Source organism: Drosophila sulfurigaster, chromosome 2L, assembly GCF_023558435.1.
Source record: "Drosophila sulfurigaster albostrigata strain 15112-1811.04 chromosome 2L, ASM2355843v2, whole genome shotgun sequence".
Taxonomy (NCBI): domain Eukaryota; kingdom Metazoa; phylum Arthropoda; class Insecta; order Diptera; family Drosophilidae; genus Drosophila; species Drosophila sulfurigaster.
In genome coordinates, this window is record NC_084881.1 from 19,520,981 (window position 1) to 19,545,215 (window position 24,235).

The 24,235-nt window shown below is 37.3% G+C and overlaps 5 protein-coding genes across 8 annotated transcripts; 1 reads left to right on the forward strand and 4 right to left on the reverse strand.

Annotated features, from left to right (window-relative positions):
* The first annotated feature begins 1,900 nt into the window (after positions 1-1,900).
* On the forward strand, positions 1,901-4,839 carry LOC133846505 (uncharacterized). Of its 4 annotated transcripts, none has more exons than XR_009894877.1 (3): positions 1,901-3,672; positions 3,839-4,483; positions 4,540-4,839. XR_009894877.1 is itself a non-coding variant. In XM_062281540.1 (3 exons), exons 2-3 carry the CDS (start codon positions 3,880-3,882, stop codon positions 4,770-4,772), a joined length of 837 nt encoding a protein of 278 aa, XP_062137524.1. In that variant the 5' UTR covers positions 3,135-3,672; positions 3,839-3,879; the 3' UTR covers positions 4,773-4,835. The 4 variants fall into 4 exon arrangements, 2 of the variants coding, with proteins under 2 accessions (XP_062137524.1, XP_062137516.1); XM_062281540.1 differs by having other exon boundaries at positions 3,135-3,672; positions 4,540-4,835; XR_009894875.1 differs by having other exon boundaries at positions 1,901-4,483; positions 4,540-4,837.
* A 78-nt stretch (positions 4,840-4,917) lies between these two features.
* Positions 4,918-7,357, reverse strand: LOC133846500 (major surface-labeled trophozoite antigen 417). The gene is made up of 4 exons (XM_062281514.1): positions 7,183-7,357; positions 7,036-7,107; positions 5,496-6,425; positions 4,918-5,260 (listed from the first exon to the last, which is right to left on the reverse strand). The coding sequence occupies exons 1-4, from the start codon at positions 7,259-7,261 to the stop codon at positions 5,058-5,060; spliced, it is 1,284 nt and encodes a 427-aa protein (XP_062137498.1). The 5' UTR covers positions 7,262-7,357; the 3' UTR covers positions 4,918-5,057.
* A 2,069-nt stretch (positions 7,358-9,426) lies between these two features.
* Positions 9,427-12,002, reverse strand: LOC133836629 (uncharacterized protein DDB_G0271670). The gene is made up of 3 exons (XM_062267223.1): positions 11,811-12,002; positions 9,793-10,953; positions 9,427-9,724 (listed from the first exon to the last, which is right to left on the reverse strand). Exons 1-3 carry the CDS (start codon positions 11,869-11,871, stop codon positions 9,522-9,524), a joined length of 1,425 nt encoding a protein of 474 aa, XP_062123207.1. The 5' UTR covers positions 11,872-12,002; the 3' UTR covers positions 9,427-9,521.
* Positions 12,003-14,490: 2,488 nt separating this feature from the next.
* On the reverse strand, positions 14,491-18,160 carry LOC133836638 (mucin-5AC). Its single transcript, XM_062267232.1, has 3 exons — positions 17,901-18,160; positions 15,130-15,639; positions 14,491-15,058 (listed from the first exon to the last, which is right to left on the reverse strand). The coding sequence occupies exons 1-3, from the start codon at positions 17,962-17,964 to the stop codon at positions 14,844-14,846; spliced, it is 789 nt and encodes a 262-aa protein (XP_062123216.1). The 5' UTR covers positions 17,965-18,160; the 3' UTR covers positions 14,491-14,843.
* Positions 18,161-21,179: 3,019 nt separating this feature from the next.
* LOC133836634 (uncharacterized) lies at positions 21,180-23,628 on the reverse strand. Its single transcript, XM_062267229.1, has 3 exons — positions 22,237-23,628; positions 21,576-22,172; positions 21,180-21,510 (listed from the first exon to the last, which is right to left on the reverse strand). Exons 1-3 carry the CDS (start codon positions 22,307-22,309, stop codon positions 21,233-21,235), a joined length of 948 nt encoding a protein of 315 aa, XP_062123213.1. The 5' UTR covers positions 22,310-23,628; the 3' UTR covers positions 21,180-21,232.
* Between the last annotated feature and the right edge of the window lie 607 nt (positions 23,629-24,235).

A 24,235-nucleotide genomic window follows, 5' to 3' on the forward strand; every position in this document is an offset into this window, starting at 1 on the left:
TAAGCCATAATTAGTTTCTTGTATTGCTGAAAATTCGCCTGGTTGAGATCAGGAAGGAGAACGGCATAACGTAAGAGGACGACAAATTAAGTGCTCAATAGATTTGTGTTTTTGTTGTGAGATGAACTCAGGGATGCCACATGTATTGAATCTACAACAAATTGCGCAAAAATATTTCGATCCGGTGGCAACGATATCAAAATGTGCACGGACTGGCGCCAAAATGTGTGTGTGTGCAGGTGAATGACATTGCGAGTCAGTTGCGATTCCAAGGACTGTAAGGAAAGTTTGCATATCCTTTGCTGTTTAAGTACTGGCATTTTAATAATTTTATTATATACGCAATAACATATTGTTCACAAATTTTATATTAATTATTACATTTCTTGCTTTTCAGATTCGGTTATTGCAGTTACGCCTGCGTGTGAATATTTTACAACGGGTGCAACAAGTGAAAGAGCATTGAAAAATGTTTGTGAGTTAGTGCAAAAATGAAATGAAAGTGATTTTTTTTTGTGCTGCGTTATTCTAGCATTCATTTGTGAAAATTAGCTTGACATGTAGTGTCGCGAAATCAGAAGATAAGTCCGTTGCAGTTGAGTCGCGAAAGTGTGTGTGCAAATCCAAAAAAGGAAGCTGGAATAAGGAGAACGAGAAAGTGCGCATTTAAAATAGTATTTGCCTGAGCGAAATAATTTGGCGGTACAAAGCGAGAAACCAGTGAATTTTTTTCCTTTTTTTTGTGTGTGTTCTCCGTGAATTGAAAGCAGTTGAAAAATTTGCTTGTGCTTTTCGCATAAGATCAGGGGATAAATGTGCTGCAGTTGTGTTGTGCTGTGTCATAAGTGTAATGTTATGTGCGCATTTAAATTAGGTGATTTGAAAGCAAGAAGTCAGTGATTTTTTTTTTCATTTTTTTCTGTGTGTAATAATAAGTACAAGTGTTAATGCAAGTACAAAATGTACTGTTAAGATCAAGTGAGTCAGTGAGACATCAAATCAGGAGATAAATGTGTGGAATTTGTGTTGTGATGTGTCTTAAGTGTAATTTTGTGTGCTCGTTTAAAGGTGTATTTGTATTATCTCAAAAATTATGTGATTCGTAAGCAGCAAGTTATTTTTTTTTTTTACTGTGTGCTCCATCGTATGTGTTGGTGCAAAAATAAGTAAAAGTGTTAGTGCAAGCGCAAAATGTGCTGTTAAGATCAAGTGAGTGAGTGAGACCACGATAGTGTGTATCCTGAGTAAGCAGTATAACTATTGCGAGGCCATGAAGATGATGGAGCTGAACAGTTTTTATATGCAAGTAAGTTAATTCCTTTATAATAATTTTTTGAAAGTACATAATCGTACCGCTGAATTATAATTTATAATTAACAATTATAATTTGAATTTTCGTTACAGCGAGCATGTCAAAGGTAGGTGTCGCGTTAGCAGAACGATAATAACTTTTTCAAAGTGAGTATATTCAATCTTAGCTTTTTCATGTCATTAAATTATTTTCTACTAGGTAATGGTTATCTTAAAGTTTACAGCTTGTTTCTTCATATTTTTCAAGCTAACTTGTGAGGTAATTTTTCAACTAGGTGAGACGCAACTGTTGTTCGCACAGCGAAAGCTGTGGATTTAAATTTTTGTAGGTTGTTGTCTTGACTAGTGCTGTTGACTCTTTTACTTACGAGTCCCATGCATGCACAACAATAACTGCGTTGAGGATGTAACAAAAACCTATGAGATATCAACAAGTCTCAACTTGTTTACAAACTGATTTCGCATTTGCATTTATCACCATCGATTTAATTTACGAAAACATTTTGCTATAGATATTTGTAAATAATTTTCAGATTTGCGTACTTAATGGTTTTAATAGAAAATACTTAGTCTTAATTAAAACCAGCCTTTGATTGCCGTCATAGAACAATGTTTTCGCGTGACAAGCAGATATTGTAAATGCCTACTGAACGTGTTAGAGAATCCATAAACCGTTTATTAAATGTATTTTATAATTTACCCGTCAATTATATGCATTTAATGACGAGCAGGATAATTGAATGACAACGAAAAATGCATAAATATTTTGCCGTCTAATTCAGTTATTAGTGAAGCTTCAATAGGAGACGTCCAAGTTCTTGAACTTTATTTATTTCGCGTTACCTTATTGAACATTAAAAATGCGTTGGAAGTATTTGCGAATTTTAATAATAATCCACGCTTTACTGTTCACGAATCTTTCATCACCGTTTACAAATGCGTTGCATAATCGTTTTTTGGATAAAGCTACGTTTCTTAAACATCCGTCTGATAATAAATTATTAGAAACAATAACTCCGTATAACGCTCACGATAAAACTATCCTCAAATCTTCATTATTATTAAGTGTAATCCATCCACCAAAATTAGCAACTTTGGATAAACAAACTTCGCTTGAACCGATATATAAAAAAACTAAGTTGGATAGAAACATTGTGCCCAACACTGCTACAAACAAAAATCTTTTGGAGAATATGACAATGGATAAAACAATTTTAAAGAATCGCGCAATTAATGATGCATCTTTGAACACAACTTCATGGAATAAACTTTATTTGGATAAAAAAATATTTGAGAACTTTTCAATAAATAAAAGTACTACAGATACAGATACGTCTAAGTTAATTAAAACTACATTGAATCAATTTTCTGGTACGACTCATAAAGCTACTCGGACTGTGAATAAAAAAGGAATATTGGATAAACAGAAGCTAGATAATTCTGTGTCGCAAGAATCTACTGAAGTTTCATTTGCTAAACTTACCTCGGACAAGCCAATATTAAGTACATCCGAAAGTCCAAATAAAATCGAGGAATCAGAAACTTTTATCGAAATATCGAAGCCTATTGATGTAAACCCAATGCCGCAACCGAGGTATACACCAATTGGTATTAATTGTTATAGTTGCTCAAGTGATGACCTTGGAGCTTGTGCACAGACAGCACTTAAATCTGAATTCTATATTTTGTGCGAAGTAACAAGGAAAGACAGCGGATGCTACACTGCACTTGATCGTAAGCCATTAATTATAATTAGTTATTTCACTAATGTACCTATTATTTACCATGTAATTTATTTTTCATTCAAAGGAAAAACCAGAATAATCACTCGCGGTTGCCTCTCAGTTATATCTAAATCAATGGAAAATTATTGTTATAATGAAAAAGAACTTTGCGAAATTTGCTATAATAACTCATGCAACAAGAAAAAGGTTCCCGAACTACCAGAAGAATCTGTTGATTCAGCATCCAAACTACTAAGAAGCCTAATACTTTGGGGAATTTCTGCTCTGGTTCTGACAGTTGCTTAATTTTACACGTAATAACAATCACCTAAATATTCGCAAATTTTATCAAACACACTTTCAGTAAATTAAAAATAATATCTCACTCTAATAAACTCTTCAATTCAGCAATATAGTTTGTACTGTTTAAATTTTAAATTATTAAAATATTGCAATTGAAATGCTTAACGTTATAAAAACTTATTTTCTCGCGTGACAAGCAGGCATTGTCAGGCTTGTTAAATATGTTGTCTCATCCATAAACCGTTTATATAATGTACTTTATACTTTACCCATCAATTGGCACTTGTTTGGATTTCATTATGAGCAGGATAATTGCGTGACAATCAGCGAAAATGTATGTCTATTCAAATTAGTTGTTAGTGAAGCTTCAGCTAGATACGACCTAGTTTAGGGACATACTTTATCCAGGAATATTATTGATAGGGGCGCATTCAAAATGCGTTGGAAATATTGGCGAATTTTGATAACAATAATCGCTTTATTATTTACGAACCACTCAGCATCGTTTAAATATGGGTCGAATAAAGATAATTGGTATGAAATGGACATTGTTCAACCTGGATGTGGTCACGATGAATCTGATTTGGAAACGACTACACTGGATAAAGCTACTTTTACTAAACCTAATAGGATAGAGAAGAAAGATACATTGGATAACAAAACTTTGCCTAAACCCTCATTTGGAAAAACAACGCTAGATAAATTTGCTGTGCACAACGCTACTGTGGATAAAGAAATATTGGAGAAAACTATATTAAATAAAGCCACTCTGATTAAACGTACTATTAATAGATTAGATAAAGAAATATTGGCGAAGCTTCCAATGCAAGAAGCTACCTTAGATAAGTGGAAACTATTTCAACCTACATTAGATAAACTTAATTCGTATACGTCCAAAAAACTCAATGAATCCGATAAATCCGAAACAGATGAATCTAAAGTGATGCCCAAAAACGGTACCAAGCCGGTTCGCCCTCGCCCTTTACCGCAGCCGATGTCTGAATCAATTGGCATTCTGTGTTACAAGTGCTCAAGTGATCATCGTGGATCTTGTGCACTGACAGAACAAAAATCTCAATACAGTGAATTCAATGTTATGTGCAAGGTTACAAAAAAGGATAGTGGCTGCTATACAACACTTGATCGTAGGTAATATTTTAAAACTTTATCGATTAGTATTCAATTCTTGTTTATTCTAAAGGGCACACCAGAATTATCACAAGAGGTTGTCTCTCCGTTATGTCTCAATCAATGGAGAACTATTGCCGAAAGGAAAACGAACTTTGTGAGATTTGTTTTAATAATTTATGCAATATTGAAAAGGCTCCTGAAATACCAGAAGACTCCGAGCGAGATGAATCACAATCACTAAGAGGTAGTTTTGTCCTCTGGCTAATCTGCGTTTCAGCTTCACTAAGTCTTGCTTTTGGATAATTTGACTTGGATAAACGATTTGCTTATTTATTTGCTTATTCAATAAATTTCAATGGTCTCAATAATGTGACTTTGCAAACATTGATGTGGACTTTTGTCGTTGGGCTGATGATTCATTAGCAGCTGATAGAAAAAGCAACCCCTCGATATTTTCTATTTAATATATTTGTTATTGTACTGTTGTTTGATATTGATAGATAACATTACATATGGCAAACACCTGGTCACATATACATTTGAAATATGTATGCTTATACACAGTAAGATAGACTGCAGTCAAATTGATTACAAAACGACGTTTCGCACTAAGAAGAAGATTGTCAGCATTCCCAGTCCCAAATGTTGCAAGGTAGCGGCGCTGTTGTATTTATCCGTGACATTGTTACAATTGGCTCCCTTGCAGGCTATACAGTGGTCGTCGTCGTAGACACATTGGAACTTCATTACCTCGCTCGCATCAATAAGGCAACCACGCAGAACGATACCATCTATAATGCAGATACAGTTAATAAAATGATCAAATCAAATAAAGTAAATTCTGTGGTTGTCTTAAAATTCTATAATTTTGACTGATACAATATGCCATAATTCTCTTTTTTTATTGGCCTTTTTGTCATTAATATTTATTTTTATATTAATTTTTTTAATGTCTGAATCAATTAGATGTAGTGAAGTTTATTGAAATTGATTAGGAATATGATTAAGAATAGATCTTTTACTTACTCCACTCGCCACTGAGGCATTGCTTTGAGTCTGTACTGGTCAGGGATGTGTTTATGCAGGGTGACGGAGGGATATTGGTCATCGTACGACATCCAGGATCGTTGTCACTGCGACACACGTAGCATGTGAAGGTGCCCTCTTCCGTGTTGCATGCATCAGTACTGCACTCTTTGCAATCGTTCTCAGTGTCGCATGTCTCTGTCAATTCATTGACGCAGCCACGTGCCACAGTACCGTTGTCAAAGAGCTGTGTGTAGCAACTGGCTGCGGTCAGTGTGTAATTGGAGCTAGCACAATTTTGAGCGTCCGCCGCGTTCTGAGCATTTAAGCAAGTGTCATCATTGCTGCACTTGATGCATTTGTTTAACACACTTTCGTATGTGCGATTGTTGCAACCATTCTCATTGTCACACAACAAACAGCTAGCATCCTCGGTGGTCGCCGTACACTTGGCATTCGCATCAGAGGTGCATCCACGATCCATTGTGTTGGCATTCGTGCCAATTGTGTAGCACTTTTGTCCCTCTGTCTTGTACAGCGAACAAGGCTCCAACATAGCGTCAGTCACCGTGTTGCATGCCTCACCCGTACACTGATAGCACTGTCGTCGGTCCGTCGGAAAAATGGCCAAATTGCAGTTGTCCGTAGTGCAACTGAAGCAGGTGGCATTATCTGCGGCACATTGTTCGCCGCAACCACGCGACACAGTCTCATCCGTATTAACGGCAGCGGTACACAGTTGATTTGCCGCGCATATGACAGCGGATGTTGTGACATTGCTGGTGGAACATGCTGTATCGGTGCCATTGCATTGTCTGCACATCAGATTCACATTCGAGTTGCAATTGTTTCCCTCACAGGTCAGACAATCGGGCGCCGTACAGGTTGTACCTTGTGTCAGGCATCCACGTGTCACGGTGCCATCTTGTGCTGTCCATAAAAAATGAATAGAGGTTAATATTAAGTGTGCTGAACAGTGATGAGAACAACCTTATTAATATATATTACGTATACATTCGAATGTATGTATATTATTGTTTCTCATTTACTAATTTTCAGAGTCATATTTTATTACATTTAGTGATTTATTAATTATGAAGTACTCTTAAGAAGTTTTTGGTTTTCGCTATTTCGCAAATTCTTGTAAGTTATTAAAATGTTAACTTGAATTGAATCTTCGCATTTACTTTACACAATTTTTTTCAATTCAAACAGATAATTTGTTATAATCACTACAAGTGTGCGAAATTTATTTTCCGATTAGATTAATACCTATCGTCCATTGTTCAGCTTTCTAGTATTCAATTTTTTTTTTATAATGTTTTCCTATTAACGGCGTAGAAAACTTAATACCGTTCATAAAATAGGCGAATTAATTATTATCTCTAATTGAATAACATTGTTCACAAATAAAACAAAATTCTGCTAAGTATCGATTGATATAAATTACTTTGACTTAATACAAATAACATTTTCATATATAAGTATATCTAAGGTTGCTATGAGTCATATCGCAAAAGCCATAAAACGATCGACTTACCTTTTTGAATAAAACACAAAGTTATATCGTCTGCACAGGTGGTGAGAGCTTCAGAGCCCGTTGTAGTGCAATCTACAATTATTTATTATTATAATTATTATATATTTATTATTCGAGTAATATGTTTTTGGCTGCAGTAATACGCACTAATACTATTGGCAAGGGATCCCTGTAGATTGATTGCGATTATCACGGCCATAAAAATGCCCACTTTATTAAACTGCATTGTGAAATATCGAAAGAACGCGATAAATTATAAAAATATTCTTTTGTCGAGTTGTTGACCGTCTGCCTCGAGTGTCGCTGTTTAACTGGTTGTTGCTCAATTGGCCATTGGCCACATACACTCCAAATCCATTTCATTCTCAACAAGTTCCCCCTTCATTTCTCTTATCTGGACATTATTTGTTTGCTAGCCAACTTTTTTCTTTTTAAATGCTGATAACATTAACGTCAAATGGGTTGCGATAAAAATATATGGTAACTAGCAAAGTTTGCAGGCCACGAGCTTCGGCCACAACCATTTTCAGAGCAAGCACAAAGCTTCTTGATTAAAAGCTTTTTAAAGGTTTCTGCATTCGCTAAGGCACATTACAGCACTTTTCAGCACTGAAAGCCCAAAACTGCGCGGGGCTAATAACGACGAAAGAGAGTGCAAAATGTGTCAACTGACTTATAAAATTAATTTCTACATTGTTATACGTAGGACCCAAAGATAAAACAAGTAAGAAAGTTACAGTCGAGTGTGTTCGACTATGAGATACCCGCTACCCATTTTTAATAAAGGCAAAATAATGCGGTATCATTTTCAAAATATACCGAAAATACTAAAAAAAATACTAAAAATATACCCAATGGTATGTTTGGTATATCGATATAGTACACCATTCAAAATATACCATAAACGGCACAATGTGCCAGATTGTCGGCCAAAGCAACTCAGGTAGGCGTTTTTGCCCATACAAAAGTATTTCTTTAATAATTTTTATCTGATCGCAACCAAATCAGGAATCATAACTACTATAGTAATTATGGTATATACCAAAATTGGCAGCTCTAGCTTTAAAATTAGGCTTGTTATTCGATTTTTTTGATTAGCGGGGGCGGAAGTGGGCGTGGCAAAAATTTGAAACAAACTTGATCTGCGTGCAAACATAACAAATGCTGTCGAAAAAAAATTGTAGCTCTATCTCTTATAGTCTCTGAGATCCAGTATTTCATACGGACGGACGGACAGACGGACATACACACAGACGGACAGACGGACATGGCTATATCGTCTCGGCTGTTGACGCTGATCAAGAATATATATACTTTATAGGGTCGGAGATGCCTCCTTCTACCTGTTACATACATTTCCTGCCGGCACAAAGTTATAATACCCTTCTACCCTATGGGTAGCGGGTATAAAAAATTAATTGCAAATTCTTATTTAGCATCAATATTTGACACGAAATGGTGTTTTCCTTTGTTTCTAATTAAAGTTCTCTTTGACTGATGTTGACGTTTCCTCAATTTTTGTTACCAAGTCATAATTTTATCCATATAGAATAAAAATCACTCGTAAATTGCTTATCGTACCATGTATTTGTTGCTAAATTAATTTATAAACCATATTTAAACAATTCATGTCGATGACTTGATAAGGCATCAATTTAGCATAACCAAATGTAGCCATTAAAGTATATGTAGATGGCAATTTCCACAAACCCATAAATTGTTTATGTGTATGATCCATCGATCTCGATATAAGAGCATCAGTCAAGGAGAATAATATGCAAGATTTTAGTTTTTCCCCTGGAAAGATTATTTTATAACGAAAGTCTTTGTTTTGTATGCACGTCACCCGGAAATAATAAATGCATTTTATTTGCATTGTTTACTGCAAGGCAAAGAAAGAATGATGACTGTGATTCAGATGTAATAATATGTTATAACGTAGGTTCGGCTAGAAGACAATAATTCGGTGAAATGATTTTATGGCCATAGTTATACGAGTATTGTATCTGATTTATGATCCCACGAGTTCACATTGATGACTCTCGATTAGATAAAGTTTGCTGGAAACGCACCTCTAAATATGATCTCATGTCTGTTGATGATAATTGCTATATACTTATGTTCAGATTGTTTTGCACTTAAAGATCCTTTTACATTCGTTAAGCGTGTCAAGATCGTATATATTTCAAATTGGTTGATATTATTATCTTAATGGTTTCAATATCAGCAATCAAGTAATATTGTGTCCCAACTTTTTCATCCCAGCAAATAATTTTCATTTATTGGACAAGTAAAACCATAAAAATTTTGTATTTGAATTTATTAAGCAAATTCGATAGGTAACAATCATTTTTAAAGCATATGAAAGAAAGTATAACAACTTTGAAAGTGTTTGCAGTTTTCTTGGTTATGTTTAATTGTAATAGCACATGCAAAACTTAGTGGAGCTAAGCGTATATATTATATATAATAAGTATTAACATAAACTAGAAAAGGTTCCTCAATCCTAGGCCCAGCAGGAGGATCAATGAAGCAAACGATACTTTCAGAGTGGCGCTGCCATTGCAACGGTCTGTGAGACAGGCATCGCACAGATCTCCAATGGAGTCCTCCGGCAGTCCGACCTTTTCACGTATGGCCTGGCAACCGCCTTGGCCCACAGGTATCTTAATGCAGCCACGTTGAATCTCTGTAAAAGTACAAACGTTTTTCTTTTTTAATACAATATTTCACAAGGAAATCTGCAGTTAGACAAACCTCCATTCACCATAATGGTGTAGCAAGCCGTTGTCCTATATTGAACATCTCGTCCAGCGGAACGATAATTGCGCAATAGCTTGTCCACTGCCAGCGCCTCGAGAGATCGACGAGCTCGGCCAGAGCGCACTCCTTCAACAATAGCCCTTGTGTCTGCAGAGGTAGCTGCGCTGCTTGAGGATTCCTCTGTTGTTGTCGAATCTGTAGTTGCGGGGGATTCTGTGGCAACGCTTGTAGTTTCGGATGAACTATCGGTTGCTGTTGCGGTTGATTCAGATGCGGTGGAATCTGTGGAAGCGCTCGATGTATCTTCACTTGGCGATGAAGTGTTTTCAGTTGTCGATTCTGAGGAGGTAGAGGGAGAGGAAGCGCCAGCCCCTGTTGAGGTTTCTGTTTGTTCCGTTGTTGGTTCTGATGAGCTAGAGGAGTTTTCACTTGTCGCCGTTGAATCTGTGGTTGGCTCTTCACTTGTTGTCGTTGAGGAAGAAGCATCGGACGTCGAGGAATCCGAAGTCGAAGATTCCGACGTAGAAGATTCCGATGTGGAGGAATCCGATGTAGAGGATTCTGAAGTAGAGGAATCCGACGTAGAAGATTCCGAAGTGGAGGAATCCGATGTCGAGGAATCCGTCGTCGAGGAATCCGACGTAGAGGATTCCGAAGTCGAAGAATCCGATGTCGAGTCTGTCGAAGTATTGGTAGACTCATCAACTGTGGAGGTAGATGAAGAATCTGTCGATTCGGAGGTAGTCGAATCAGTTGTAGACTCTGTCGATTCAGGAGTGGTTTCTGTCGACTCTGGAGTGGTATCAGTCGACTCTGGAGTTGTTTCTGTGGTCTCGAAAGTTGTATCTGTTGACTCCGGCGTGGTTTCTGTTGATTCTGGAGTTGTTTCTGTCGTTTCTAGAGTTGTTTCTGTTGACTCTGGTGTTGTTTCTGTTGACTCTGTAGTCCCCGTTGTGGGTTCTGATGGAGTTGATTGACTTGATGAGGTTGATGAAGACTCGGTTGACGATGAACTCGTTGAATCGTTGGTTGTCGTGGTGTCTTCGGTGGTTGCTGTTGTGCTGATATCATCATCCAAATTGCAACTAACTATTTCCACACTCTCCAGATCATCGCACTCGCTGCCAATGCATTCGTAACATTCAAGGGCATTTCCTAGATAAATTACAAAAAAACACACATTAAAGTCAAAACGTAATTGTTAGGGCACAAGAATGTGTCTAAGTCTACATAAATAATTATTGCGGAAAATAAACCTTATTGATAAATCGAAGTGCTGTAATATGCTTAGAAGAACGATCGATAACACGAAAAGCTTTGGTTATTTATTACCTATCTACGTGTAAGAACAAAATCAAAGGAATTGAAATATTAACATTGGAAATATTACGCAATTTAAATAAGTTTTTATATAAAAGATACTTTATAAATTTTCAGAATATTTAAAATATAATTTATATTGAATTTAGTTTTATTTAATTGTAAGTTATAAATATATGTTTAATTTACTTTCGCTCTTTTTGAATTTGAGCGTGCGACATGCGTAATATTAACTCCATTCAACTAATTACAATAATGGGCATGGCCATGGTTACTATTTCGTTTTTCCTTTTTTTGTCTACATTTTTTTGCTGAAATCAGTGAAACATGCTGATAAGAAAATGCCCTGGAATGGCGCTGCTCTTTCAAACTGGAACAACTCGCGTAGTTCATAAAACATAAGACAATAAAGAAATGAAATCGATTGATATGTGTGACTTCTTCATATTTTTTTCTCATTTATTTTTGCCTATTTGGCATATAGTTCTGTGATTGATTATACTCATCGAAAATAGCACGCTTGTGACTTCATTTTTGTTGTTAACTTTTCAGTTGCTTTTTTTTTGTATAATATTTCATAATTTTGCACTTGTTAAGCAATATTAATTATTTATTATTAATTTAAATGACTGTTAAGGATGAACGCGTTTTTTGTCGCGTTGAAAAACGCACGAAAATCGCCAGTTGCTCACCTGGCCTAAATGTGGCACAAACACTTAGCGACAACAACATGAACAAACTAAGCAGACGCATCTTGTACTTATGTGTGTGTGTCTGTGTTGTAAGGATACGCTTTAAGGATCACAAGATGAAAGTATTCCACAAGTTTTGAGTTGGCAACTGAGGAGAACAGCACGGCTCGAGTGTCGAATGCAAACTACCAATAAAATATATTGTTAACATGGCTTTTTTTATCATTTGGCACTAGGCCGATACTCATGGGCCTGGCCCCGGGTCGGGGCAACATCACTTCGCAGATAAGGCGCTACAGAGAGCGCCCCGTTGGCTGGTTGACTGACTGACTGACTCGGTATGTGAGGTATATGGCTGCTAACGATAAGATCGCCCATAATTTTATTATTTGACGCCGATAAGGATATTGCGATTTCCCATCGCATTTGGTTTTTATTGCATGTGGTCGTTGACACTTCCTCAGGATGCTTTAATTGCCTCTACAATCCATTATTCGTCAATAAAATGGCACACGATAAGTGTTGGCGATTCCTGGAATTGTTTACTCAGTGTTGTACGCACGAATCTGTAGAACATTGAATTAGAATTATCAATAATACGCATTCCGTTCTACATTTCAGCTGTGGAATATACTGCTAGTCATCAGGGGTCTTAGGGCATGTGTAACGATAACAATAGCTATCGGTTCAATCGATATCTAAGTCGTTTAAGTCCAAAGTTATGGCCGTCGCGAATCAGTTAAATATTCACTGATATATTTACTGTATATGGTTTTATTTATCTATATCTGTTTAGTTACCGACTTGGCCACAATCGACAAAACAAAGATAATAGTATATACTAAGTATACAAAATGGTATTCAGTGCAAAGTAGAAGAAAATATTTCGCCCGAAAGAATTTCCTTGCTTATGATTCATATTTGCCGACGGGCGGATAACAAACGAGTCAAGGTGAATTTCTTTAAACTTTGTCAATACAATAAAAAGTGCAGTACACATCTGAGATAGATATTCTTCTTAGAAATGAGATTGGATTTGCTTTATACATATGTGTTTATTACTAAAGTACTTCCCTTTCCTCTAAGATAAAATCCATTTGCATTAACTTTGCCGTTAATGTCATGTGCTGCAAATCTAAAGAAAAACTTAGACAGTTTCGCTTGTCATTATTATATTAAAATATATTAAATTATAATTAAAAATCGTGAATTATGTTTGATAATTGATCATCAGTGAGATGATCTTAATTCTGAGAAATAATTACAAGAAATAATTTCCTTTATCTCTTCTTATTACTCAAGTGTGCTATCCAAATAAAAAGTGCAGGCCATGCGTATCAAATCTGGAAATGATAACATTAATAGAGTATTATAATATTATATTCTATCATATGATGGTATTAGAATAGTATTACATGTTCTTTGTTCTGCCAGAACTCTTTTTGATTACTAATGAGTTCGCTATCAGAGCAATGAGAACCTATAAATACCGTAATACTTTCGCTTCTTAAACTTTCAATGAGCTACTTATCAGTGCTTATTGTCCACTTTGGTCTATTTTATGAAAAATTGCTTGCTATAATAGTGTTTCCTCTATTCGCAGAAAGGAAACATTAAGAACTTTTATTGACAGCTTTATCAAATGGTACAATAAAAGGGGAATACCACAATTGTAAAAACAAGTAGCTACTCTTACTGCAGTGACACAGATACTTTCCCGTATTTCTCAAGATGTTATCAAAGTCTTATTACAAGTCAGCCGTCGCTTATCAGATAAGATATTTTGTAAATAGCTTGACGACTGATAATTACTATATTTATTTAGTGTGGGCCATAACTTAATTATCTGTAGTAACTTCTGTTTCTTAATGTTTGTATTTCTCGTGAACTGCAGTTATCGATCAAATGATCAATATAGTATGCCGTAAATTAAATTTAGAGTTGACCAATAAGTGATTTATTTACGATCAGGTGGTTGCACGCTTTTTGAACGCACTGTGCTTAATAAATAAACGAGAAGCGCCAGTTTTGTTATTAATGAATTCTTATCTAATCGTTGAGCGGAACGCTCTCGTTGCTTTTTCGTACCGACGACATACGATTTGAGTGTTTACGCTGCGCAAATTTGCTTTGCATAGTTGGCCTAAAAGTATGCCTTTCCCTCTATCATCAACCGATTTGTTTACCCAATGCGGAACATGTGTGTGTGTGCGTGTGTGTGTAATTGGTGACACATTCAGTGTGTGTATGTGTATGTGTGGACGTGACATTGACATCAAAGTATGCTTGTGATTTTGACCAAGAATCAAGCAAAGATATCGACGTAATTCTCAAAGGTCGTTTAGAAGCTTTATCTGCTCGCTTTGTTAGTCGATACCAATGATGAGGCACAAGTTGTTTACCTTAATGTGCAAATTATTTAGATCAGCAAGCGGTTATTGTTAATTATTTGGATAATTCAAGATTCAATCGGTAATTTCGGTTCACTTCAAACCCACCTCAATTAGCAACTCTATGTGAGCTAAAGGTTGGCAATTTGATATATAACGAATTCTTCTAAATCAAATCTTCATTTCGTATTCCCTCTAAAATTCTAGATATTATATATACTGAAGAAAATTTATTAAAATTCCCTTATGATAGAGTTTAATATATTGGAAATGTTTTAAAAACATGTAACTTGGTGTTTGTTGTATAAATATATTTATTATTGTATATCAAGTAAATTGTCTTATGCTTCACATTTGGTTAGCTTTATTTTGTATATATATATAGGTATAGGTATTTATATATATTTCGATATTCGTGTGTGTCTTTTTTGTGTCGCTTAAAAATTATATAAACTTTCACATTACTTAACATGATGAGAAGATCGTGAGTGTTGCCATGGGTGTGTGTCTTTGTGTGAGTGTACTCTGTTTGAATGTGTGTGTGTGTGTGTGTGTGTAGGAAGGTCTCTTAAAGAAATTAGCAATATGCACTAAATAACACCGGGTTGGAGTGGACGGTGGTGGATGGAGTAAGCTTGACTCCTTATTTGCGCTGCAGCACGACGGCGACAAGAACGATGAGGAACGTGGACAGCATCGTTGTGTGCATCATGGATGTGGCAGAGTTGCAAGCATTCATGGAGCAGGGATCACAGTAGGAGATCTCAAGAGGCGCCGATTGCTCTCTGAGGTCTGTGCACACTGACTGCGAGGCCAGAACTCGTGAGCAGCCGCGTTCTGTTTGAGCTGTGTTGTTCACTACAAGAGAGAGAGAGAGGAGGAATGAATTAAATAAAGCCGTGGCAAGTTGTGTGGCACGTGGCACTCACCTGTCTTCTTCACAGTGTAACAATGGAAGCTGACATTTGTATCGATCAAAGCACGACGCTGGCGAATAGGCAACTCCGTGAAGTCCGCCAATCCACTTGGTGATCCGTTGACCGCAACCAGTTTGGTGACCTCACGCAGCAGATCCTCATTGGGTGGCGTGGGCACACTGGTAGTTGTCTCTGGTGGTCCAACGGTGGCTGGCGTTGGCATCGGTGCATCGGTTTTCTCGGTTGTCTGAGCTGCGGTTGTATCGGTGGTTGGCTGCTCTGTGGTTGTTGTGTCCATCACTGTCGTTGAGTCACTGGGCATAGTTGTTGGCGTCTCTGTGGTTGGCATGATGGTGGTTGGCTCGTCGGTTGTCGTCATGGTTGACATGGTTGTGGTCACTGTGGAGGCTTCGGTGCTGCCGCCCTGATTGAAGAAGTCCTCATTGCAGGCCAAGAGCGGTGTGTTCTTGTCCACAGTCTGGCAATTATCACAGACATAGCACATCAGATCCGCAAAGCAAGCTGGTAACAAAAGCAAAAAGAAACAACAATTATTATAATTATCTAATATTCTTGAAATTAAGTAATTATTTCCGCTCTGCTCTGTTCTTATTGATTGCATAGTTATGTCATGCCAAAAGACTCTGCGATCGCCAATTAGATTGTTCAATTGAGTTGTATCGTTTTGGGAGGCATTCCAATGTTAGTTCGCGCAATTTACAACTTGGGCAAACAAAATAACAATGGTACGATAAACGATTAACGATGACAAAGCGACCGAAGTCGACCATGTGTAGGCCATTAATCAAAGCGTATTTGTCGTATCATTTGCTCATTCTTTATTATTAGTTTACAATTTTAAGTCAATGTTTTAACTAGCGCTATTATTATCGTACACCCACTGCTACTACCTTCATTTGCCGCTATTTCTTATCTCGTTTACCCAATCGCCCCGACGATGTCTGCCACTCAAATTACCAGCTCTCGACCATTTGCATGTCTCACGTATCCAAATATTTGCATAGCCAAACGAGAACAAACTGCATGCATATTACTACATTGCCGTAATTGTGTTATCAATGCAAGCATTCAGTCAGTCAGTCAATCAGTCTGACAGTCTGATCGGTGACTCACTTGGATAGCTTAACCTTTGCTCATCCAAAAGTCTCTCATGCTGATAACAGGCACAAAAAATATATTGCTCATACGCCGCGAGGGACCCCCACAAAAATTCAAATTGTCAACATTGTGTTGTAAAACAATCGCTTCCTCAATGCACAACAAAGTGTGTATGCTAAGTAATTACGTGTATGCACATGTTTATCGAGCGAGGATTTTGTTCACTTATTAATAAATCACATTGATTGATGGGCTCACGTTAAGCAACGACAGAGCTGTAGGAATTTCGCTTGTTCTGTGGGTAGCTTCAATGGCACGTGATAAGCACAACACTCGAATTCTGTACATTTTTGCAACTGTCTCTTTTTTTGCGCAAATAAATAATTATAATTTTATCATTTGTATGAGAGAGCTGTGGCTCATAATCATAAAAATACAATTCATTGCATTTGCATTTTGTAGTCGCTTAAACCCGTTTTTTGCCCAGCAAAAGATTCTCTCTTTCTGCTAATGACGTTCTCAGAAACAAGCACAAAACGAACAAAGTTATTGTGAAATTGAATAGAAATTAAATTTATATAGATAGAAAGAACTTGTATGTTGCCCAACTGAATTGTTTCGTAATAGAACTACAAATACAACTACATACACTAAACCGTTCGGTTGATCTTTGAAATAAATGAATATATTATTGACTGGCTGGCTCATATAAAAACTTCAAACAAAATAAGTTAATGAGTTTTCAAAGGTCTGCTTAAACTCGAATTGCGATAAAAAGCAGTTTGCATAATGAAATTGCATTTTCGCCCAATGAAACGTAAGCCAATTAAAAACAAAAAGAACGTAGAAAACGATCGTAACGAGAGGTAACAAGTTATTACGTATACGCAGCACAGTTGAGCAGACGAGATTGTTTTCAAACTGAATAAGTTCAGGTTTTTCCGTTTTCTTATTTTGATGTTTGATTTGGTGCTAATCGCCTGGACTGGTTGTTATACTTGTTGTATTTGTTGTTGTTGATTGGCAAGCAACAAAAATGTGCTAAAAGGCAGCTGTCATGACTAAATACTATATGTATGTGTGTATACACAACATTAATACTGTAGCATTTCACTTCAAATCACAGCTTTTCAATTAGCAGTTTGCCGCAGTTTCAATGTCACAATAACTTGAATAACAATTTTGAAGTGAAGTGCACCAAAAACTTTGTTGAACATTGAAACTGAATTCTCGACAATGTTTTGTTCTGAGTACTCTCGTATATTTCTATTAATCTCTCAGTCATTGCCAAACATTTCCTACATGCAAATGTTAGCCTACAATTTGTGCATTATTTATGACAGTTTTGCTGTCTGTCGCAGCCAAACAATACTTTTAGCCTACGTTTAGTTATTTAATTTACTTGTGCATATAATTGTTGTTGTCGTTATTGTTGCTGTTGTTGTTGTGTCTGTTGCTAGCAACATTTATTTCTATGATTTCGTATTTTTACTCATTGTTTTTGGCAGTTTAGCACTTTGAATTGTTTAAAAATAGCATGCAAGGGTATTATAGTTTATCAGAGCATTTATTTTGTGTGGTTTTTTCTTAACTTGTGCTTTTTATCACGACATTTGCTCAGAAACCTGTCACTTCTGGATACCTGGACACTTCAAAAATCTTACCTGGTGCGGCGAATAGCAACAGCAATGCGCTGGCCACAATAAGATGACTTTTGGTATTGTGCATTGTGTGTTTTTTCGGGAATTTTACTAGTTGGGTTTTTATTTGTGTGTTTTGCGTTCTTGCTTTAAATCTTTTTGCCTCAAGATTTATGCAAAATATTTGTACTTGTTTTTTTGTTTTATGTTTTTGGTTGTTATTGTTGATTGCACGTTGCACGTTGCACGTTTCGCGACCGCTGTTTGCGAATTCTGAAATTTAACTGAAAATCTTGTGATTTGTTTGAGACTTTTTATAGAGTTTGAAAATCGGTGAGTTTCGCAGCGACTGCGAGTGCGACAAAAGCGGCGGCTTCGACGCTCAAGAAAGAGACAGTTAGTAGCGTATGTATGCGAATCTGAGAGAGAGAGAGAGCAGGAGTGGGAGAGAGAGAGGGACAGAGTATACAAGTGCGGGAGCGTAATGCCGTCAATGCTTCAGCGTGTGCGTGCGTTCTTTTTATTTATTATGATAACAAATTAATTTATAATGCAAAATCACTAAAAGTAAAAGTCACACTGGCTCTCTCTCTCTCTCTCTCGCTCTTTCACTTTGTCCGACCCTCTCTCAGTGTGTTGGTTGCTCTTTTAGTCGATCGCGACGTCATAAAGAGCGTGTACAGCTCATCAGGAAAGGCATACCACAATGAGATAGGGTTTTGCTGCTAAAGATTTCCCGGGGTTTTTACCAAGTACCCCCAGTCTTCCAGCGGGAAGATTTATTTAATCAACCCGTTTACTGATCAATATGTGCAGCAAGTATTCAGTAAACCGGTATTTTGAAATACCCTCTATGTTAGCATATAGTATATAAACTTAGTATGTGGCATCAACAAATGGATTGCTGATGATGATGCACCTCAACGAGACGCTCCCCTTTTGGGAATAACGTGCAATTTCCAACCCTTGATAACATTTGCATTTACATAATGGTCATGCTCTACCGTTGCTGTTGTTGTTGTTGTTGCTCATGTCGCATGATTAATATTACTTAATATCACAAAGCACGCAATGCAAACAGACTCGCGATGTCAATTCTCCCATCCAAGCGGGCCAAAAATAATTAACAGCTTTTTATTTAGTATTTACCCGACCCATTTACACCTATTGTGCGACTCAACTTATCTCGAGACAGCACCAAATAAACGTCATGAGAATCACCGAGAAGAGCGCAGAAGCAATTGAATTCTTGTTAATTTATTTGTTAAGAAAATTTTCCAATACCAGTTAAAAACAACAATTTATTTTCAAATTTCTAATAGAAACAGTATTCAGTTATCCTACAGCTATAAAGGTAAAGCTTTCCACATGACAGCACAAATAGGTTGACGACTCACGCTGTTCATGAAATGCAATTGCGACTAGCTTGAGGGTGAATGATAAGCAAGTCAATGCCAGAGGTAGTTCAATGTCTGTTTAGCATATCTGTGTTATACTCTACCCTTTATTTGAGTAATATGAAGGATAAACATTATCTATATTTATATATGTTTGTTGTCTGTCTACTCTATATGATTTGTTGTTCATATTTGTAATAAACATTTGCTGCAGTATTTTTATCAATTGTCCCAAAACTCACGCATTACACTTACAGGGTACTTCTTAGTCGAGCATATACAAATGTATAGTTAAATGAAAATTATAAATTAAAACAAATATCATATAAAAATGAAAAGATTATGTGCAACTGAAATTACAAAATAGCTGTGCTGTAAGATTGTGACCCTGATATATTGCTTGCAAGAGCACACCGCAGAGATCGTGCGTCTGTTATGTACGAAGTACGTACTATGTTAACTGGTATATGATGATCATTCATTTCAACGGTTCGTGCCAAATGGCTAATAACTGTTTTTAGTGTCACACCGCTAACTGACGCATCAATATTTCAGAACCAGACGCAGACCGAAACGCAGATAAATGCCAAAAATAAATAAATTAAAACAAGAACACAAACACCGAATAAAATATGAAATTTGTGGAACGAGTTGTTGGCGACATCACGTAAATTGCTAACTTAGTATCTCTCTCTTTCTCTTTCTCGGTCTCTCTCTTTTCTCTCATTGCAATCACGCTCTCGTCAGCAGCTAACAAAATTTGATAGCCTTTTGAGAAATGCGTAACAGACCAGCTGGCCCGGAAGCTATAGACTTTAACCAAAATAAAACAGGGAAGTTAAAACCGCGACCAGCCCCAGTCTTTGTAATCACACAAACAATAATTATATACTATATATACATACATATGTGCACTTTAACAACTTCTGAGACTGCATTACAAATTTGGCAATTGCATTCCGAGTTCTGGAAAACAAGTTACCTTAAATGTTGGCAAATTAATGAAACCGTTCGATGTCTGTGATAAAAACAAAAAAACATTTCCGTGGCTAACTGGCATTTGTTGGCAAAACTGCTTTGTTGACGGAGAGATTTGCTCATCACCTAATTGGGAACTTAGCCAGAGCTGAGCTCGATTGTAAATCGCTCAATTTCACCGGCAGCGATTGCCACTTGAGGCCTAAACCTTATCAATGTTGATCATCGCTATGCTATCAGCAATTCCAATAGCGAATGAAGTCACGATTTTGTTGGGCTATTGGGTGGCCCCAATTGCCGGCGTCTATGATGACATAGATTCCTTACAGCTTATGCTGTGTTAGAGAAGTGTTATGAATTTGTCAAATGGTGTGTGACAGACTGAAAACAGAATCTTTTAATTCGATCAGTTTGGTTAACACGTTACTTACATCTGTTTTTTTTTGTTTCATTTATCTATGAGTATGTGTCTGTTTGAAAAATATGAAAGATAGCTTATACAAATTGTATAAGTACTTTATCATTGCAGGGTGTTGCATAGTCGAGCGTGCTCACTCGATTTGTATGCTGAATGGGTGAGTTATCAGTAGCGAACAAAAAAATAGCAGCAGCAGCTGTAATTGATTCGCTTCAGTTTGAACTGTGAATGGTGGCCCAATGATGGGGACACTTTAGGCCGCGAATATATATAATATGTGTAAATTTATTTTATTTTGTTATCGTTAGCCAACCAGCCAATTGAATAATTAGGCGAAAATAGCTCAGGTGTGCTCATTGGACTGCTATGACGATGAGTCGTAATTAAGCCCGAAATAGACCGAAATAGACGGCGCTAAGTGCTTCATAAATCGTAGTCGAACTCCCCGCAAAATGTTGTAGTATATTTTGTCATTAAAAGTATAATATACACATTAGGTTACTACGTATGTTGGTAGATATTTCTCTATATTCGTTATCAGCCGCACATCGATTGCTCACAATCTAGGCTAAAGCTGCAGCCAAAAGAACTAACACGATTGCTGTTGCGCTCGTGGTCGCTGTGGTCCACGTTGTTGTCGTTGTCGTCTTGCTGCTGCTGCTGCTGCCACTGCTGCTGAACTGGCCAACGACTGTGGCATGAATGGGAGCATTGCAGCCGTTCTCTTCGCACAGTTGACAGCCAACCACGTTCCAGCCATCGAAGAGGGAACTGCACGCTGCCGTCTGATTGTCATCCATGACAATGGTGCAGCCACGATTCGTGATCTCTGTGCCATTGACTGTGTACAAAGTGTATCAAAGTGTCAGTAAATATAGTAGAGGGACTTCGATTGCAGTTACTTACGTCGCAGACTCGCAATGTAGCAGACAGCTCTTGAGGTGGCAGCAACAGCCTGACGACTCATACGACGTTTGCGTCGATCATCGTAGTCCTCTTCCTCATCCTCTTCGTCCTCGTCTTCGTCCTCAGACTCTGAGGCGGCAGCGGCTGCTGGACGCACCACGGTGCCAGCTCCAGCTGCAGCTCCAGCAGCGCCAACAGCAGCGACGCCAGCGCCAGCAGCAACGCCAGCTGCAGCAGCGGCGCCTGCTGCGCCAATCACATTGTTGCTAGCTGTGATAACAGCGGCTGACTCATCGTCTTCATCGCTCTCATAGTCATCGTCATCGCCGCTGTTGCCAGCAGCAGCGGCAGCAACACTAGTGGCAGCTGGAGCTGGCACTGGACTTGCAGCAGGCACTGCTGCAGCCACTGTTCCAGTTGCAGTAACTGTATTTATTATGGGATTAGCCGGCAGACCAGTGGCAACTGGCTCTGGCTGTGGCTGTGGCTGCTGCTGTGGTGGAGGTGCCTGTTGCACCATGGCTGGGGCAATGCACACCTCCAGCTCCTTGAGCTGCGACTGCTCGTCACAGTCCTCGCATGTGTAGCAGCGCAGCGCTGCAAAGAGACGGGATCAATCGGCTCAGCTGCCACAGCTTTGCGTGTTTGATTTATAACAAACCTGCACTCAATTGGCAACACAACGCCAACAGCAGCAGCAGCAGCAGCAAGCAATGCGTCTCTGTTGCTTTCATGTTTACTGTATGTCTAGGCTATAAAGGATGCCACGCATCAAATAATTGGAGAGAGAGTTAGAGTTGGACTTGTGCTAGCCGAAAAATTTAAATTGAACTGCCAGCCACGATATCGACACGTCGATTGGCGGCTGCTGCGCCAGTTTTCGATGCTTGCTGTTGCTCTATCAAAAAAAAGAAGGAAAACACATACACAGAATTTTTGCGGTTATCTTGAAAATAATTTGCCGTACTGTTGAAACATGTTGCCGCTAGCTGAATGACAAGCCGACGGCTTCGATAGCATCAGCAAAGAGTTTTCAAATTAAACGCAAACGGATGCGGGACTCTTTCGGGGGCCATGGAGGAGGCTTTTTCGGTTTCGATGGTAGTAGCTGCTTGCATCTAACATGAGTAATGGGAAAATTATCGCTGATTGGCGCAAAGACAAATAGAAGAAGCCCCGGAAAAAAACAAAACACACACACAAAAAATAAATAGCAATATCAATACGGCAGCGTGACTGCAGCAAACTATTCCACAGCGACTGTTATACGCCATATGCCTTAGACAACTGTTATACTGTCATGCTGTCTTACAGCATTTCTTTATTTTCATGCCATTTGCATTTTAGTTGACTTACGTACTAATTAGAACTGGATAGCTTCTTAACGTGCACTTGTGTCTTGCAGCAATTTAGCAAACATTTGTTTCTTTTTTTTTTTTTGTGGGCGTGGACTTTACAGTAAGCACATTATTAAGCTCGCTCTGTTGTTTTTGTTTTGTATTTCTTTTAATTTTATTATTGCTTTGTTCAACTTTTCTAATTGCACATTTAATTAACATTTGTTTTCACACTTTTGCTTTTTGTTTTCTTGCTTTGGTTTTGATTGTTTTTGCGTATTTGAAAATCATACAAATTCCATGTAAATTTTGTTAGTATATTTTGAATATTTTTTGTAATTCTTTTTTTTCTGTTTTTTGCATGCTTAAGGCGCTGACTTTAGTTATCATTGTTGAAACATTGAAACACCTATCATATCATTAAATTTGCTATACATTTACTTTCGTTTTCCCATTTGCTTTCGATATTCCATCCGTAATATTTTATTGTAACATTTTCAAAATTATTGCAATTTGGTTTTTTCTTGCTTTTTGATTATATATAACAAAAATATAAACCATCTGTATGATCTGCATCAATATTCACACATATTGCGAATCTAATTATGTTGTATCTACCTAAAAATACACATACGAGTCCATATAAAAGATATGATTCCATGAAATAACTACGCGTGGAATAGCGAAACTTATTCCAATAATTCTTATGTAAATAAAAATTACTTTTTTTTTGGATATTGAATTTATGCTCTTGTTAGTTATTTCATGGTGTCATACGACATTCATATTGACTTTTACATTTACATACACATATATAAATATTTAAGTATATATTTCCATACGTTTTGCAATGTGAACAATAGAAAATTAAAGGCATTTCGTGAATTTATGACTTAACATTCAGCTCATCAACATTTGCTTAGTGCAAACCAATTACAACTTAATAAAGCCATAGCAATCATTTGATTCTCTTTTTTGTATATGTAATATATTATATTATTTTGTATATATTATCTTGCTCATCTTTTCATCATTTTCGATTCCAAGTTCAGAGAAACTTGAGAACTTGAAAAAATGTGTCTCGGTATTTAACATTGAAGCAAACTGAATTGCAAATCAAGTACTCAGGGTTACTCAGTTGGGAGGGTGCTCGTTGGCCCATTTTGCCACAAACATTTTTAGCCTTTTTATTTCTGTTTTTTGCACATTTCTTTTTGCCTGCTAATTGAAAATCGCCTATTTGCTTTGTGTGTGTGTGTCAATGAATTGCAGTTGTCGCTGTATCTGCATCTTATAGTAGCTGTAGCTTTGTGTATCGGTATC